This window comes from Coenobita brevimanus, chromosome 8, assembly GCF_032717465.1.
Source record: "Coenobita brevimanus isolate Jiangsu-jjx chromosome 8, ASM3271746v2, whole genome shotgun sequence".
Taxonomy (NCBI): Eukaryota; Metazoa; Arthropoda; class Malacostraca; order Decapoda; family Coenobitidae; genus Coenobita; species Coenobita brevimanus.
In genome coordinates, this window is record NC_136961.1 from 32436268 (window position 1) to 32455489 (window position 19222).

Genomic DNA, 19222 nt, shown 5'->3' on the forward strand with positions numbered 1-19222 from the left:
AGCCGGCAACAGACAACAACATCTTGTGGACTTGCCCTTGGGGTCCTGCCAGGTGTCTATGAGAGGGTTGATTTCCCAAGGTACTACACCATTCGTACTTTGGATGGTCAGCCTATTGGGAATTTAGATATTTTTATGGTTCATCGGCGCATTATGTCAATCTGTGGGAGAGAGCCGAAGATTTCACCTCAGGGGGATGGTAGCCTACTAGTGGAGGTTACATCCCCTGAAGAGGGTTCCCGGCTGGCTGCCCAGTGTAAGGACCCGGATGCGCTATTTACTTGTGTCCCTCATGCTTTTTTCAATCAGAGTCGAGGTGTTGTTTTCTCAAAAGACTTACTCCGCTACAGTGAAGAGAAGCTCCTTGAAGAACTCCAGGTCCACAGGGTGGTTAAAGTGGAGAGGTTTCGGAAGAAGGTTGATGGTGTACTTACCCCAACTCCATCCTTGTTGCTGACATTCGACTGTAATGTTCTACCTTCATCCATCAAGGTGGCTTGGTTGTCCCTTAGGGTCAAACCTTTTGTACCAAACCCACGACGTTGCTACCACTGTCAGATGTACGGGCATGTTGGGCGAGTCTGTCGTCGTTTGCAACAGGGCCTCCCAGTGGTGTGTGTCAGTTGTGGAAAATCCACTCATGCAGGACAGGACTGTCCTGGACCTGTTTGTTGTTTGCACTGTGGCGAGGCTCATCCTGCTTCATCTAAAGACTGTGCCCGGTTTTGCTTGGAGAAGGAGATCCTTCTCATCCGTAATTGTGATAAAATAAGCTTTTCTGAGGCCAGGAGTAGAGCCATGTCATTTGTTTTCGGTAACGGAGTGTCTTATGCGTCAGTTTTGTCCGGTCATAGCCGTCCTCATCGTCCTGTCCAGCAGCAGACTCGAGTTCCTCCTGTTGTGTCAGCTCCTATGCCTTCATCTGTTGATACCATGCCAGTGCAACAATCTCCCGCACTTGCGACGGTTGCCGCTACAGTTCAAGACTCGACCTCTACATCTATGGTATCCCCTAGTAGTCATGGTGCACATTCTTCATTTGCTAAGCGTCATCGTGGTTCCTCAGAGTCTTTGAGTCTTGAAGATCCTCCAAGCAAGGTGTCGGTCGTGGAGTCCACATCCTCTGTAGTTAGTCCATCTGTGCAACAGCCCTCGGACCCTGCTTCTGGGTCTTCGGGGGCTTCTGGGGTGTCAGGTCAGTCTGGCACCTCTTCCTCCGGGGAATCGGATGTTCCTCCTCCGGTTACCTCTGAGGATCCTGTCCTGCCCCCTCCACGTTTGGAGGCCAGGACCCCAATCCCTCCTGCTCGACCTCTTGGTTCACTGGGGGCCCCGGGCAGGGTTCGGAGTAGCTCTTCCTCTCCTGCTGGGCAGTGACGGGTGTCTGTGAAGTCTCCCAACACTTCGCAGACCCCAGGCCCTCGTTCTAGCCATGCTGCTGCCCGTGGCAAGCCCCTTACTGCGCGTATCCGCATTCCCAAGAAGATTGTCTCCCAGGGTCGCTCAGTGGTTTCCACTAAGTGACCCTTTCTTTTGTGTATATAGTTCCTCCATTTTAATATTTTTAGTATTTTTTTATGGTTTTCTGTTTGTCCCTCTCCCCTGCCCCTTTTTATTTCCGTAGTTTTAATGGCTAATATTATTCAATGGAACTGCCGTGGTTTACGAGCCAACTGGGAGGAACTCCGTTGGCTTCTGGCTGAGTATTCACCTGTGTGTGTTTGCCTACAAGAGACAATGGTTGGTGATGCTGTGCCTCCCAGCCCACCTGGTTACCAGGTTTTTTATTCAGATCCTCTTCCTGGACAAGGTCATGGTGGGGGTGTGGCTATTCTAGTACGCAGTGACATACCTTTCACTGCTGTGAATCTTAACACTCCACTGCAGGCTGTTGCTCTCCAGATTTTCCTTCCCCATCGTTATACTGTGTGCTCTTTGTACCTCCCTCCTAGTGCCACTATTGAGAGGGTTGATCTTGAAAATCTTATTCGTGCACTTCCCTCACCCTATTTCTTGCTGGGTGACATGAACAGTCATCATCCCCTGTGGGGTGGCTCCACAGCTGATGCTAGAGGTACTATGTTAGCCTCCATTGTGGAGGATGTGGACCTGTACATTTTAAATTCTGGTGAAGTTACTTACTTCCATAGTCAAACGGGTATTTTTACTTCTATTGATTTGTCTCTGTGCTCTGCAGGGGTAGCCCTGAATTTTACATGGGCTGTGTTACCAGACTTACATGGCAGTGACCACTTCCCTATTTTATTAAGATCGACACAGAGTGCGCCTCGGCGTCGTCTTCCCCGCTGGTGCTTGGATAGGGCGGTCTGGCCGGTTTTTGAGGAGCTGTGTTCCCCGAACCGATGTGTGGAGGATTTTGTCAGCACTGATGCTGCTGTTGAGTATTTCACAGACTTACTACACTCGGCGGCACTGCAGAGTATTCCGAGAACAGCTGGTCACTTTCCTTGCCGTCCAGTTCCCTGGTGGACTGATGAGTGTGCTTCTGCTGTTAGGGCTAAACGTGCTGCTTTCTCCCGACTTCGTCGTCACCGAGGTGACCCTGGTTACTTAGCGGCATATAGGAGAGCCCGAGCTCATGCCCGGCGGGTTATGAAGGAGGCTAGGAGGAAGTCTTGGGCATCATTTGTTTCTTCAATTTCTTCACAGACTCCTCTCACAAAAGTGTGGAAACGGGTGAGGAAGATTTCAGGGAAATTTCCTGTTCCCTCTCCTCCTGTTTTATCTCATTCAGGTGTGGTGGTGGCTCATTCTTCGTCTGTTGCCGAGATATTTGCAGCTCATTTTGCTAATGTCTCTAGGAAGGACACCTCATCCCCGTCGGCACGCCGCCGACGGCACCTGGAATCTTTGGGCATTAGTTTTCCATCTACTGCGGAGGAGTCGTATAATGTTGCTTTTTCTGCTTCTGAACTTCAGATGGCATTGTCGCAGTGTCGTGACTCGTCTCCAGGCTTGGATGATGTCCCATATGCCTTCTTACACCACTTGCCTGATGCAGCCCTTCATTTTCTGTTGTCACTGTATAACAGAATTTGGTGCAATGGTGGGTTTCCGACCTCATGGGGTGTTGCTGTGGTTCTCCCCATCCCTAAGCCGGGTAAGGATCACTTGCAGGCCACTAATTATCGCCCTATCTCGCTGACATCTTGCCTTTGTAAGGTCCTCGAAAAGATGGTGAATAGTCGGCTCATGTGGTACTTAGAGAAGGGTGGTTACTTGTCTCCAGTCCAGTGTGGGTTTCGGAAGATGCGGTCGACCACAGATGCTCTCCTTTCTTTAGAATCTTCCATCTGCCAGGCTTTTGCAACTAACCAGCATCATATCACAGTGTTCTTTGATTTGGAGAAGGCGTATGACACTTCCTGGTATCATGGTATATTGCAATCTCTTTATGAGTTTGGTCTCCGTGGGCAACTCCCCACTTTTATCCGGGAGTTTTTATCTAATCGTTTTATTCAGGTCCGAGTCGGGAGTGAGCTGTCTACTGCACGTCCCCTTGAGGATGGTGTGCCACAAGGGAGCATACTAAGTGTTACCCTTTTCGCAGTGGCAATTAACCGCGTTATTTCTGTGCTCCCTGATGGTGTCCGTGGCTCTCTCTATGTTGACGATTTATCAATCTCTGTCACTGCCTCACGGATGTCAATGGCAGAAAGGAGGATGCAGATGGCTCTCAACCGTGTCTCTAGATGGGCTGATGAACGAGGTTTTCGATTTTCCTTCAAGAAGACCGTTGCCATGCATTTTTGTCGCATTCGTGGAGTCCACCCTGACCCAAACCTATTTTTAGATGGGCGTCGTATTTCGTGTTTAAAGGAAACCCGGTTTTTAGGGCTGATTTTTGACAGCCGGTTGACTTGGGTCCCTCACTTGAGGTACGTAAAAGCTGAGTGTCTCAGAGCATTGGGTCTCTTGAAAGTTTTAGCGCACACATACTGGGGAGCTGATCGCAAGACCCTCCTCCTCTTGCATCAGTCTCTGATTTTATCCAAACTTCATTATGGATGTGAAGTTTATTCCTCTGCCTCAGAAGCCCGGCTTCGTATTTTAGATTCCATACATCATGCTGGTGTTCGTCTCGCCACTGGGGCATTCCGATCTTCCCCGATTTCGAGTTTGTTGGCTGATGCTGGTGTCCTTCCTCTAGACTTGCTCCGCTCTTCCCTTTTGATGAGATGTTGATATCGCTTATCTCGTCTCCCAGACTCCGTGCCCTTTCTCAAGGCCTCTCAAGATTCTCGGTCACCTATTTTTGCCACTCGGCCATCCTTTCCAAAGCCCTTTGGTTTCAGGGTGCAGTCGATTATGTCTAGCTTCTCTGTTCCTTCTGTGCCGATCACTCCCCACCGTGTCCCGAGGGTGGGCTACTGGCTTCTCCCCAGGGTGACATTTTGTCATTTCTTCTCATCCAGTAAGGCCTCCCTTCCTTCTCAGATTTTATTTATTCTGTTTTTAGAGCATGCCTCTTCTCATGGGGACTCCATACCAGTTTATACTGATGGATCTAAGTCTGATGCGGGTGTGGGCTTTGGTGTGGTGTTTCCCACCTTCTGTCGAGGTGGGAGCCTCCCTGTGACTGCTTCTGTTTTTACGGCTGAGCTGACTGCTATTTTATTTGCCCTTCAGATTCTCTTCACTCTCCCCCACACTGCTTTTACTGTTTTTAGTGACTCACGAAGTGCTCTTTCTGCAATGGAGTCTTTTAATCCCTCTCATCCTTTGGTTTTATCCATTTTAGAGTGGCTTTTCCTTTTAGGGCGTCGTGGACGTCGTGTAGATTTCTGTTGGGTTCCAGCTCATGTAGGAGTGGCAGGGAATGAACGAGCTGATCAGATGGCCAAGGCGGCAGCGGCTCGTCCCCCTCTTGCACAGTCCCCTCGGTATCGTCTGCCTGCTGCAGATATGCGCTCCTTTATTGCCTTCAGGGTTTGGTGCTGTTGGCAGGAGCATTGGGATGCTGTGGGTGCCAATAAGTTGCGCTCGATTTGCCAGAAGGTGGGCTCATTCAGTTACCAGGGCTTCCCTCGTCAATGGGAGACTGCTTTGTGCCGCCTCCGCATTGGCCACACCCGTTTCTCTCACGGTTTTTTAATGGAGAGGGCTCCTCCTCCATTCTGTGATGACTGTCTGGTTCCCTTGACTGTTCGGCACCTGTTGGTGGAGTGTCCTAGTCTTGAGGATTTGCGGCGTCGGTTCCTCTCTGACCACCAAACGGATGGTGGTGTGTATCATCTTTCCTCCGTGCTTGGGGAGGATGCCTGTGCCTTGGGAGGGGCAACCCTCTCCTTTGTGAAGGAGGCAGGACTTCTTAAAGATATTTAGAATTTCTCCTTTTTTTATTGTGTGGCTTATCCTCTATTTTTAGTTTTTTGCTTTTTACTTCTTTGTTATACGGCGGCATATGACCCTGGCAGTTGCGCCGCCATGATTATTATGAAAAAAAAAAAAAAAAGACGTAAATACGTGTTTTAAATTATTCTTGTTGAGGATACATTCAAAGACTGAAGCAAGACAACACAGTAAAGCTTTCACTGCTGGAGGTGTCAGCCGAAGCCATACACTTCACTGGGGTGAAATTGCTACTGAGTTTAATCGAACTGGCACCATCAGAAAGTGCATGATAAATCCCAGAGAAATTTTTCCAATTTGGTATCTCATATGGGTCCCTTGACTTTTATCATCCCATTACATGACATGGAACAATTGCAAGATATATATCTATTATGCACTGATATATATCTGTTCAAATATATCCCTGTTTCTGTTGATATTATCGCATTTTTTCGTCTTTGGAATTTTCATCATCATTAACTTTCTTTTCATTAATTTTCAATCACCTGGTACTAAAAGGAATAACTTTGACATCATAACAGCTCATTATTTCCATATCACAGGTAAAATTCAGATATAAAGGAGAAAAGTATGTTGTGAGGAAAACTTCCATCGAAATACTATCAGTCTTTTACACATCACCCATCTAGCCTGCATACTTTTCAGCACGTTTAAACAGATATATGCAGCTGAAAATATGTTTTCCGAATACACAAGTCTACCCCATATGTCTCCTGTGGAACGACAAAGAAAAACTGTAATAACAAACGTATTTGGACAGTAGGTTATCTCTTGTGCGTTTCAGATGCATCTGACTCCATCTCACAATTCCATGCAAAAAATATAAAGACTGACAAATCGATGTCTTTTCGGAGGGCAAGAGAAGTTATGTGACCTCTCAAATACGCAACAGTGAACGGGCTGGAGCAGGGAGATGGGAGTGGTAACCTTTCCTCGGCTAACGCTGAATTATTTTATCTCCAGCAAGAAGGAACACGGAACAAGTTGACGGATAGAGGCAAAGAGTTTGTGAAGACTTGGTTTCAGAACAGAACAGTTCTTGAGAAAAAAAACGAGGGCTTCAGCGGGGCCATACACCATAATAAGACAGATGACAGTGAGGACAGAATGTCTGTCTGTCTATCTATTGCTAGATGCCTTAATCCCTTATACGGGATGGCTACAAACAAATCGCCTTCACGTCACCCTGTCCCTCGCCATTTCATTGCCCTGCTCCCAATTCACACCCTCCTCTTTCATATACCTCTCCAATCCATCCCTTCATCTCATCCTTGGCGTTCCCCCCCCCTCTCTCTCCCTCCACCTCACTCACATATACTCTGTCATCAGGGCCACTCCAACATCCACTACCCCACATTCTATCTCTTTTATAACCTCATCCATATACAGTTTGAACAACCATGGAGACATGACACATCCCTGATTCAGCCCAACCTTCATATAGAAAAACTCACTCAGTTCACTATCCACACCCACTGCAGCCTTAGCACCATCATGCATACTCTTCACAGCATTCAACAACTTCCCATCTACTCCATATATTCTTAATACTTTCCACAAGCCTTATCTATCCAACCTGTCTTATGCTTTCTCCAAATCCATGAAGGCCCCATACAACTTCTTTCCCTTCTCTAGAAACTTTTCCACTAAAGATCTAAGAATGAATATCTGATCTACATAATTTCTTCCCTTCTTAAAGCCTTCCTGTTCTTCTCTAACTAAATCCTCTGTTACTTCCCTAACTGTCAATAAGTGTCCTACCGTATACTTTTCCTAATACACTAAGAAGACAAATGCCCCTATGATTACCACACACTTCTTTTTTCCCATTTCCCCTTGTACTGTACAAGGAAATAATTATACCTGACTTCCAATCCTCCAGGACTCTACCTTCCTCCAAGGCAAATCTGCACTTCTTACACATCCATTCTACTGCTATCTCTCCCCCATGCTTCAGCATTTCACCACACACTACATCAATTCCTGGGGATTTCCCCATTTTGACATTCTTCATTGCTTCCATAACTTCCATCCTACTGATTTCTTCCTGTCTTCCCACCTCCCTCCTTCTCCCAACCATTCCCCAGCCTCTTATACTCGCATTACTTTCAATTTCTGTGTTCAACAATTCATTAAAGTGTTCTCTCCATCTGCTCACTTTTTCTCCCTTCTCAACTAGTAATCTACCATTTTTATCTTTCACTCCCCTACTAACATCACTGCCACCCTGTCTGACTCTCTTTACCTCTTTTCAGAAAATTTTCTTACATTCCCTCCACTTGTCACTCAAATTCCTTCCAAATTCCTCATCCACTCTCTTCTTACTCTCTCTTACTAATCTTTTCACCTCTCTCTTTCTTTCTACATATAACTCTCTCTTCCGCCTCTCAACTTCTTCAACGCCCCTGTTTCTCATCCTTTCATTATATGTTTTTTTTCTTTTGTGCCACGGCCTGTCTCACCTCTTCATTCCACCATGCTGTTCCTTGCACCCCCTTTAGTCTTCTCTTCACCCCACACACGACCTCACATGCTGTACAGATTTCTTCTGTGAATATCTTGCACACACCTTCAACGTCCCCCATCTGCTCCAATTCATATTTACCCAATCGTTCCTCCACTTCTCTCTTATATTCTGCCTTTTTCTCATCTTCTTGTAACCTTTCCACTCTCCTAGCATATACTCCTTCCTCCCATCCTTCCCTTTTTCTATTTCTCCATTTTACTTGGACCTCGATTCTGACCACGACTTGGTGGTGGTCAGAAAGTCCACTCCCCCAACCTCTATATGATCTTGCATCCATTACACATCTTTCCATTATCTCATCCACACACACATAATCAATCATTGCATTCCTTTCATTCAGTTCACCAACCACTCTTCTCATCACTCGCCATGTATACCTGTGGATCATTTTTTGCCTGAAGAGGGTATTGGTTATCACCAGCCCCCTCCCCGCACAAATGTCCACTAATGCTCTGCCATTCTCATCTATCTCAGCAGGCACACCCCACTCACCAACTACTCCATCCACCATCACATTCCCTACATTACCATTCATATCACCAATCAAAAACACTCTCTCATTCCTTTCAAACTTTTCCATGCACACTTCTACATTTGTCCAGAACTCTTCTCTCACTCTGCTTGCACGATCTTGCGTTGGTGCATACACGCACACAATCGCCCACATTTGTAGTACAACTTCCAGTCCTACCCACAAAATCCTTGAGCCAGCTGATCCATACTCTCTTATATTCTCCTTCCCTCTGTTACGCACAACAATACACACTCCTTTTGCCCTCTCATTCTCACCTACTCCTGCACATATATCCCATCCATACTCCAATTCTCACTCACTCTCTCCTCTCCATTTAGTTTCAGTTAATCCACATACATACACTTTTGCACCCTCAAGCACCTGGACAATCTCTCTCTCTTTCACCTCATCATTTGCACCCCTTACATTCCACGTTGCCATCCGTATCATGTCCTTTGTTCGGTCTTTAGTCGTCATCTTTTGGTCAGTCCTGGTCCGAGCTTCTTGTACGTATTTTTAGTTTGTTGTTTTGCGGGGAGGGGCACTAACCCTTCGCCAACCCACTTGCAGTCACGTAGGGAACACGTGTCGGTTGGTTATAAGGTTACCACCCAGCGTTGTAAATTATTTCCTGTTTTACAGGAAATCATTTGGCCTGCCACTCAATGTAGAGTGTACATACTCGTACTTGGAAGCTATTCAACTGAAAATCACGAGGAAGTCAAAAGGAGAGGTGGGGAGGGGGGGAGAAATGAAGTGATAACATCTGAATCTTCAAACTTGGAAAGGTAAGAGGATGTTCTGGGAAAGACTTATTCTTGTCAGTAGGACAAATATTTACAGATCCATCAGCTCCACAATGAGGAGGGAAAGACGACATACTAAATTTATTCTAGAGGCTTTTGGCAGTGTGCCAGAGGGAGTGGAAAGATTCTAAATCACAGATTTATGAGTGATCTGGAACAGTTCTGACCATAAACATAGATCGCACGAGATGCAGGAGTAAATTCATCCCGATACCTCTTGAAATCCACCACTTATTATGGACAGCGCTAGAAAACTAAAACAAGTTGTTTTAAGTCTTTAAAAGGTAAGAGAAAAGAAGTTTGGTTCTTTGGTCAACAAAATAACTTTTCTAATCCACAAAGTACATTTTGGTGGCTCTTAACCAAGGAAGCAATAATTCATCCATGGAGGAGCAGAGATGAACTTAATCAAGGCTATCCAATTAACGGCACTTAATGGGTACAGACTCAGTTTCTTTGGAGGATTCACAGGCCTTCCTGGAGCAATAATATATATTATTGATACAAGAACCTGACTGCAGGAGCCCCAAGGAGAATAAGACTGACTATAGTCAGAAGGACTGGTTGTAAGAGAAAGGTGCAGTAAGTTCAGATTCTCACTAAGACGGTCAGTAATACAAGTAGGATGATGTTCAAGCTGCAACAGGTCATTAAGAAATGATGCTGGCTTCTTCATCAGGTTACTCACCGAATGAAGAAATGAGCCAAAGGTGGTGGTGAATATTGGGACTGTCTGAAATTGTAATTTTAGAAAACAGTTGTGGACAGAATGCGTTCTACTTAGTAAAACAGTCAAAGAATGCCTGAAAGGTGGTGGAGCAAATATTGTTGAGTGGTTAGGAAGATTGATGAATGTGTGTTTTGTGGGAAGTATGGTGCCAATTGACTGACCAAGTGCTTCTGTGGTTCCGTTGTATAAAGATAAAGGTGATAAGTATGAATGTACTAGCTATAGGGGTATAAGTCTGTTGAGTGTTGTGGGTAAGGTGTAGGGTAGAGTGTTAATAAAGAGAGTTAGAGAGGGTATAGAGGGAGCGATTGGTGATGAACTGTGTGGCGCTAGGAAAGGGAAGAAATGCGTGGATCAGGTGTTTGCTGTGAGACAGGTATGTGAAAAGTATTTAGCGAAAGGTAGGGATGTGTTTTGGACATTCATGGATTTAGAGAATGCGTATGATAGAATTAATAGGGAGGCTTTGTGGGCTGTTTTGAGACTGTATGGACTTGATTGGAGGTTGCTAAAAGGAGTGAAAAGTTTTTTATGCAAATAGTAGAGTGTGTGTAAGAGTGGAAAATACTGTGAGTGATTGGCTTCCCATGAGAGTGGGGCTGCAGCAGTTGATGTGTGATGTCCCCTTGGTTGTTTAATATTTTTATGGATGGTGTTGTAAGGGAGGTGAACGCTAGAGTGTTAGGTGGAGGATTGAGTCTGGTGAATGCAGGTGGTAGAGAGTGGAATCTGAAGCAGCTGCTGTTTGCAGATGATGCTGTACTGGTGGTTGATTCAGAGGAGAGATTGTGACAGTTGGTAGAGGAGTTGGGAAGGGTGTGTGGAAGGAGGAAATTGAGGGTAAATGAGAATAAAAGTAATGTGATGAAGTCAATGCTGGGAATGCTACTAATAAAAAGTAGCGGCACTCCCATTCCCGTCACTAGCTCGAAAAAGTAGTGGCGTTACTGGTTTCGCTACTTGATACGAAATGTAGCGACACTCCTGCTCCCGCTCCCACTACTTTGGATAAGAAAAAGGTACGTGAAGGAAAGGTCAACAAAAATCTGTGATATAGATACACTATAAACTGTTTTGATAATAGTAGTCAGTCTGAGTGGTTATCTTGTGTACCAGTAATGTCAGTATATACTTATACTGAAAAAAAAAAAAAATCATACATGTCGGTGTCACTTTAACCGGTCATGTCCCAAGCTATTTTGCATCTCTGACACCCCTCAATCAAGAGGTATTTTCAATTTTTTTTTTGGCTAAAACCTCCGCTTTTGGTGAGAATCATCGAAAATTCATAGAGAAATTGGTCACCTGAGGTTTAAAATACTCGATCCAGGTAGCAGTACCTCCTTAGCTGACTGGATTTTCTAGCAGGCTGACACCAAAGGAAACGAGTTCTATGGAAGGGTAACTATTTCACACCACTCATAAACGGTATTTATTTATTTGTTTGGTACGAATTTATATGTAGTATGAGAGTATATTGGTTTTCACACAGTAATATAGGCAATATAAGCATTGTTTCACACACCAAATAAATCAACATACCTGACCTTTTCTGGCGACATTACCTGATCATCATTTCTGACTGTTTCTTCCTCTAATGCTAAGTAAACTTTGTCCTCCACATTGTCATCAATTGGGGAATCACTCTGGCCTTGAATTTCGTACTGTGGCACGACATGTCTTTACTGGCCAGGTCACTGGTAACAGGTGAATTGCTGAGACAATGGCGTGCGGGAGGGGAGGTCATGCAGGGTAAGGTATTGTCCCTGCCAGGCATCTTGTAGAGGAAGGTGTTCCATGTAAATGTATCAAAAATCACACGTGAAACTTGAAAAATGTGCAAATGACAGACCTTGCAATTTTGACGTGTTTATATACGTCAACGGGAGTCACAGTGACAAAACGTTTGGACGTGTATATACGTCAACACGATGTGGCAGGTTAAGTATTTAGGGTCACATGTTGCTGTGGATGGAAGAATAGATGCAGAAGTGAAGTTTAGAATGAATGAAGAAGGAAAGGTGCTGGGAGGAATGAAAAAAGTGTTTAGATGTCGTTCACTTAGAATGGATGTAAAGAGAAGGCTGTATAAGGGTTTTGTGGTACTGATTGCATAATATGGGGCTGAAACGTGGAGTGTGGGTGTAGCAGAGAGGAGAAGGTTGTATGTAATGGAGATGATGTGTCTGAGGAGTATGTGTGGAGTAACGCGTATGGATCGAGTGAGAAATGATGAAGTGCAAAGGAGAATGGGATCTGTGCAGGAGATCACTGATCATGTTGAGCAGAGGGTGTTGCGATGGGCTGGGCATACAGAGGGAATGGATGATGAGTAATTGGTGAAAAAGATAACTGGATTGGATGTGAGATGTGTAAGGCTGAGAGGAAGACCACAACTAGGATGGATGGACAGTTTGAAGAGAACGTTGGATGCGAGAGGGATGTTTATTGAGCAAGGAAGAGTGGCTGCACGTAATAGGAATGATTGGAAAGAAATTGTGAATAAATATTTGCTGACGCAGCCCTGACGGGATATTCTTCTGAATTTGGTCTGATCAGCTGACCAGGTCAGGTGTGGGTAAGGGGATGGGTCCATTATGATGTGGCAGGGGTAAACCAGGTCTGCCGTCGGGCCCTGCTGCAGATGTCGCTGATTGCATTGCGCAGTTGATCCTCGTGTGGTGTTATGTGGTGAGGATCTGTCCTCTCTACCCTTGTGGCTAAGATGCAAATGAATGTGTGTGTTTGTGGATGAGTAAATTGGGAGTGTGTCATCCTGTCTCGGCTACGTCCCTTTCTTTGGGGAAAGGAGCTTAGGTATATAGTTGGAGTAACATCTGCGCATTAGATAACATAACCAGGCTATATTAATTGAGCAAGTTAAAAGGGCCAAAGCCATATTCTGGAACATTCAGAGGACTCAAGTTCAGAAACACGAGAACAAGTTAGGTTGTTGTGTATATACAAGTACACACAACAGACACCTTGTCTTTGAAATGAGCCTATAAATTAGGGAAGATTCACTGGTGTTCTATCAAAAGACTATGATGATAATTTTGCCGTAAGGAAAAGAAGGTGAGGTTAAGAGGAAGGGAGGTGGTGTTCAACAGAGAGGAACTTGAAGGAAAGGTCGCGAATGTTGCACAAAATAAAAGTTAGGTTTCCAGAGAAGGTCAAGGACATCTCATTTGGTCGTCACCTGCAAAGTACCTGATGCTTAGTATTTATGCCCACCCACCCACCCCTTTGCTGGGGACTCCATGGCTAAATATTGTTGTGCCACCAATTTCTATTATATTAAATGGTGTGATATACAGTGGTCATGTAGGTTGCTGTAAACAATTAGAGGAAGATACATAAATCAATACAAGTATGAGTCAGCTATTTGTTTAATTGTATATATTAGCCTGGACTGAAGATATTTGATTAAACATGAAAAAATACATGTAATCAAGCGAGGTAGTCTTGGTTATTGCTTGGCATATGTGCTAAATTTTAGTGGCATTAACGTTAGCTCCTAAGAGTAAGGATATTTTCCAGAGTAAGGCTGTAATTATAACACTTACACGTAAATACTTGGTAATCACAGTATACTCCATAAGAATTATCCCAACGCCAGAGTCAAGTACGTCTCTGAGGTCTTCATAAGGATTAATGATGTGTCTGACTGCCAGGAGGGACATAAGGTTGCCAGTGTAGCTCTGTGTCAGTACAAATATCATCAGCATCCACACCCCCAGCACCACTCGTTCCCACCACCACCAGCCTGTAGTTGTTCGGATGTCTGTTTGGACACAAAACATTTTCATGTGCATGCAGAGATTAGACCAATTATGTATACATATCATACTACTGTGCAAAATACCTATAGAGATCTGCCTGAACTTATCAGTGATAATTTACATATATATATATATATATATATATATATATATATATATATATATATATATATATATATATATATATATATATATATATATATATATATATATCACTATCACTAGATTCGCTAAGTAATCTAGATGTGCGAAACTATTATTATCCATATCTGTACTATTAGAGAATTATCTTCCTCAGTTTAATGCAGAAATGAAAAAGGCCAAGAGTTTGGGATGGGTATTACTTCAGTTAAGTCTCTGGTTATGCATTCTTTGCATAAAAGAATCTCTGATCAAAATTAGGATAATATTGAACTCCCTGATTACACATTTAATGTGGATCTGATGCCCAGCAAACTCTTAATTCATAAATGTTTCTTTTCAGAGTTATCATTAAAATTACCTTCCTGGAAAAGAACCCGAACACAGTTAAAAACATTCGTGTCCCGCCTTCCTGTGTGTTGTTTGCGAGTGGGAAGGCAGGATGGCAGGAAGTGCATGATAATGATCACTGCCAAAAGCGCCATCATGACGGCAGCCCACACCAGTGGTGACAGAGGCAGCAGGAAGCCCCACGGGTCAACCTCAGGACGAGAACGGGCAGCAAAAATCTTGTATGTAATTTGAGACATATATTGTGAGAAATCCATCCAAGTATATCTTGCCCAGTCATATGCATGTGGACCCAGGGACAAGTCTACCTCCTGAAATCGGAAATATGCTTTCCTGAGACTATGATCCCGGTTATCTACTGTTAAATGTGTGCAAGGACTCCAAGTTATCTATTTTTAAGTGTGTGCAAAGACTCATATATTACACTGTCTTGCAGTCTGGGAATACATTCACTGCTAAGCCAGTGAAAGTACTTTTTGTTTCATACATTGTTATAGTATGACCCAGGGGAATTTTAGCATATCCATTCTTTGCTGGCTTTTCATCATCATCATCCTTACCTCTTTCTCCCATCTAAGGATGAGTTGAGATAGGGTCCAAAAATCAGGGAGGAGAGCGCACTAAAAGGAAAAGCAATCAACTCCATGTCTAATGGAGTGAGCCAGACACTCATTCACTCATCATTCAAGCCCCCGGAATCGTGACTGTCGCACAGCTTTAACAATTGCATTTTTCTGTGTGCGCAAGGGCATCCAGCATCCACTTACTGTATGTATGGCTACATTCAGGTGACTATATAGTGAGGTACAGGTATCCCAGGAAGCCATCTATTGTAGCAGGTGGTAACCGTATAATCAAAGGGATTCCTGGTTGTCTAGAGGGTTCACAGGAGTTTAAATCCGAGGGTTGGTTGTGGTTTATTGCTCACATAACTCTGTAAATGAAACTAAATTGCCTAGCTCAGCCTGATTCAGGTCTTACAGGGTAATCAAGGATTGGGTGATTGATAGATAGATGGAGTCACTCCATCATTTAACAAGTTAATATTGGGAGTGACGTAAATGTTATGTGACGTTTTCTATAATCTTAGCAAAATGATAATGCTGAGGGGCAGAATGCATTTGATCGTTGTTTACAATAGCATCATTGCTTAAGAATCAATGTGACTGAAATCTGAGCACCCCACCACTCACGGCTTGTTTTATGGCAAGAAATGAAAAGAAAATCAGGGTTATGCATTTGGGGAGGGTCATGGTTACGAGTAAATTGGTCCCCAACTCCTTTTGAGGAACAAGTCTAAGCCAAGCTCTTGTGTGGACAAGTCTTGTGGTGCACTGGATGTTTAAATAACGAGGTATAAGCCGCTGCGTAGCATTAGGTGTGAAATTATTGTCTCAGAAATGATGACTTGTACTGTAAGTGCCCAGTGCACTGAAGTGTCTAATATGTGTTACGTATTGTAAAGTGTGAGTTGAAATATACTGTTTCCATGCATACTCAACTGTTGCAACCCTTATGCCCGCCTCTTTTGGGTCATGATGGAGACATACATAAATATCAGTGAAATTAAATATATATAAATATTCATACATAACATTGACATAGTCTGAAATTATATAAAAACACTTTTCTGCATGATAAACTTTGCGCTCCTATTTGAACAGCCAACAATCGGAACTACTCGTATGTCCGTCTTTCCTCTTCTGTACAGTAGTCATAAGCCATCTCTCTGTTTCTGCTTTCACACTAATGACAGTCCAAATAGCCAAACTCTTGTTTGCACACTACATGCCAAAACACACATGCATTGAGGAAACAGACAAACAAATAGACTGAGCTTAAAGAGTGGGCCTGTAAAAGCAGTTTTTTTTTTTTTTTTCTAAATCTGCTGGGCTTTATTCTATCTCTGCACAATATCAGTTTGAATTCATTCAGCACAAGCTACCACGATTAATATTATTTAAAAATGATTACAGTATCAATCATAAGACAACAATTTTCAACAAGGAGCACTTGGAGAGCACAACATTCACACCCACCAATTGGTCTAAGGGCCAATATTTTATTTTTTCCTGTAATACTGACCTTTAACCGATTCCTTGGAAAAGAAAAATTTTACTGCATTCGTGCCTAACCCTTAACCCTTCCACCATATTTGGTTCAAACCAGATAACAATTGAGCTGACTTTAGTCAGTGACCCTGACCTTTGACCATTCCCTGTTACCTTGAACTGTGAATTATTCTTAAAATCGAGTTTCTTTATCCTTGTTTAATTTGTACATATCCACACAATATAGTATATATTACATAAAAGCATTCTAATTTGATCTTATCAAGTGACGATGACCTTTGACCTATTCTCAAAAACAAGATATCAACTTCTAGGGTGATCCTCAACTCATCCACCAGTTCTCATCCAAAAACACATCAAAATTGTTCTAGTTGTGTTATTCACACAGAGACATACGTTGAATTTTTTTGTTTGTTCTGTGATCTTGACCTTTGATTGGTCCCACAAGTGAATCCCATTGTTCTTGCTTGACCCTTAACTGTTCAGTCAAGTTTGGTTCAAATCAAATTATAACCATTTCAGTGACTTGGCCTTTAACTTTTCCCAAAAACCTTTACATACGAAACTGTTTAGTTAAACTGGAAAAAAAAAATGCCCTTGCTCCATGACCTTGACCTATGACTTATTGTTCATAAAAAAAAAAAAAAACAGGTTTTATTTTAGGACTGCTTGGCAGTCCTTACAGCAATTTTGATTAATTCTGATCAAAACTGTTTACACACACACACACACACACACACACACACACACACACACACACACACACACACACACACACACACCAATCAAAATATAACACCCGCGCTCACGAAGCGTGCGTGAGCACGAATTCAAATACTGCATATCACACCACCATCACCTTACCATACAACACGATCACCATACCAATATCTCATACCACTGCGACACCACAACATCACCACCACATTATATAAATGAAGTAAGGTGGGAAGTGGAAAAAAGTATATGAAAAAAGTGTTACAGCTTACCTCCCTCATCAATAGGCCCAACATGCCGGTCCACGACCCATTGTTCAGCCTGGTGCCCCATGATCTGTCGGCGGCTCTCACGTAAGAGTAGCTGGGGCAAAAGTAAATGGACACTTCAATTGCATATGAGACTCTATTGACTTTCGTTTACATAACGGTGTTTGAAAGTGAATGCAGATTTTAACTAGAGGGGCACTCAATGAAGCACATCTCTCCATCAAGGGCAATATAATTTCCAAATCACTCTTCAAAATGGGTTAGGATTTCTCATCATTGATTAGGGTTTCGCAAAAAGTGTTTTTCGGATCCAGAATCTGCAGTACGATCCGGATCGGTCCCAAAAGTTAATCGATTGTTTCCTGGGCTATCTACCCACCCAATTTGGTACAGGTCCCTCTTTTAGTTATTGAGTAACCCTACTAACGACAAACTAACAAACATCGGATCCAAAAGTTGATCGATTGTTCCCTGGGACATGGACTATTTACCCACCAAATTTGGTTCAAATCTCTTTTAGTCTTTGAGTAATTCTGCTAACATACAAACAAACAACTAAAGGGACATTCAGAGGAGCGCATCTCTCCGACAAGGTCAACATTATTTCCAAACCACTCTTCATAATGGGCTAGGTTTTCTGATCATTGATTAAGATTTTGCAAAAAGTGTTTTCTGGATCCAGAATCTGTAATATGATCCGGATCGTCAGCAAAAGTTAATCGATTGTTCCGTGGGATATTGGCTGTCTACCTACCAAATTTGGTGGGTCATAGTGTGTGCAGAGGGGAATAAAAGTGTTGCTATTCGGACACAGCACTCTCATTATGATGCTCTGGTGGGAGTAAAAATAGCTCAATTGAACTGGCTGAAGAGTCTAGCGTCTTTAGTCAGATGATGTGTTTTTCACCTTTATTCGTGTGACTTTTAGAAAATATTTCGGATAATAGCAACTTCTCGAACCCTACGTTTAATATATAGTTTTTTTAGTGAACGGAAGAAGGAACCAGAGAATAGAAGTCCGCAACATTGTCACCTCCGAGAATTAAAAAAAAAAAAAAAAAGCCCAATTCAACATCCGTTCCTTTCGAGATGTCTGGACGTATTGCGTATAACCCATTTTTACCCATTGTCCTCAATATAGGACGGAACTGAGCATTTTCAAAAGTTAACAGAGAAGGGAACCCCGGGGTAGGGATCTATGAGCTTCGCGACAATGAGCCGACAGGTGGAGGGTGGTACACCTGGTACCCATCCGGCAAAATCCCTAGCATAGGAACTCTGGGAGCTAATGGGTTGAAAGAGTAGAGGTCATAGGCAGAAGGATATGCAAACATAGAAAGACAGTTCCAGAGTTGACCTGTTGCATACATGAAGGGCTGGCTGTTCCGGTTAATTCTTATATCAAAGAGCTGGACAAAAGGGCGGTGAAAATTTACTGCTAGATGGATGCTACGCTCCTGCCGTAGTGGACGACAACCAGACAATTAAAAGAGCACTGAGAATTGAAGTAGAAATAGAAAAGAGATAAAGATACAACAATGTGGCTAAGAGAGAGAAAGGTTGAAAGGAGGCAATGAGAGAAGAGTTAATAAGACGAAACTCCCTTCACCACCAGACATCATTCCAGAGCTGAATAAAATCATCTGGTGGTTTCACGAATTAAGTAAAATAATGTATCGTCATCATCACAGAGAAAAAAAGAAGGGTTTACTTCAAAGTACTGAGTATGACAGTGTAAGGAAGCAGCGATAAACTCAGGTAGACAATCAACTGGCTAGGTCTTGAATAATGCATATTACCCAGCACAGCATTCCGCCTAATATAAACTAAATCTTTACAGATATATATCTTGCCTTCCACAGTCCCCTCCCCTCCCCACACTATAACTACTTGATTTTATATTACTTGTTTTCCTACTGCATATATATACCCGGCTG

At 43.2% G+C, this 19222-nt stretch overlaps 1 protein-coding gene across 1 annotated transcript in view; it reads right to left on the reverse strand.

Moving 5' to 3' along the window:
• The window catches only part of LOC145407369 (glutamate receptor 2-like), a gene marked incomplete at its 5' end in the record, with an annotated part of 166280 nt that overhangs the window by 88286 nt on the left and 58772 nt on the right, over positions 1–19222 (reverse strand). The window contains 3 exons of the mRNA XM_080278319.1: positions 13520–13737; positions 14238–14538; positions 17289–17379. Coding sequence (XP_080134445.1) covers positions 13520–13737; positions 14238–14538; positions 17289–17379 — 610 coding nt within the window. The remainder of the gene's footprint in view (positions 1–13519; positions 13738–14237; positions 14539–17288; positions 17380–19222) is intronic.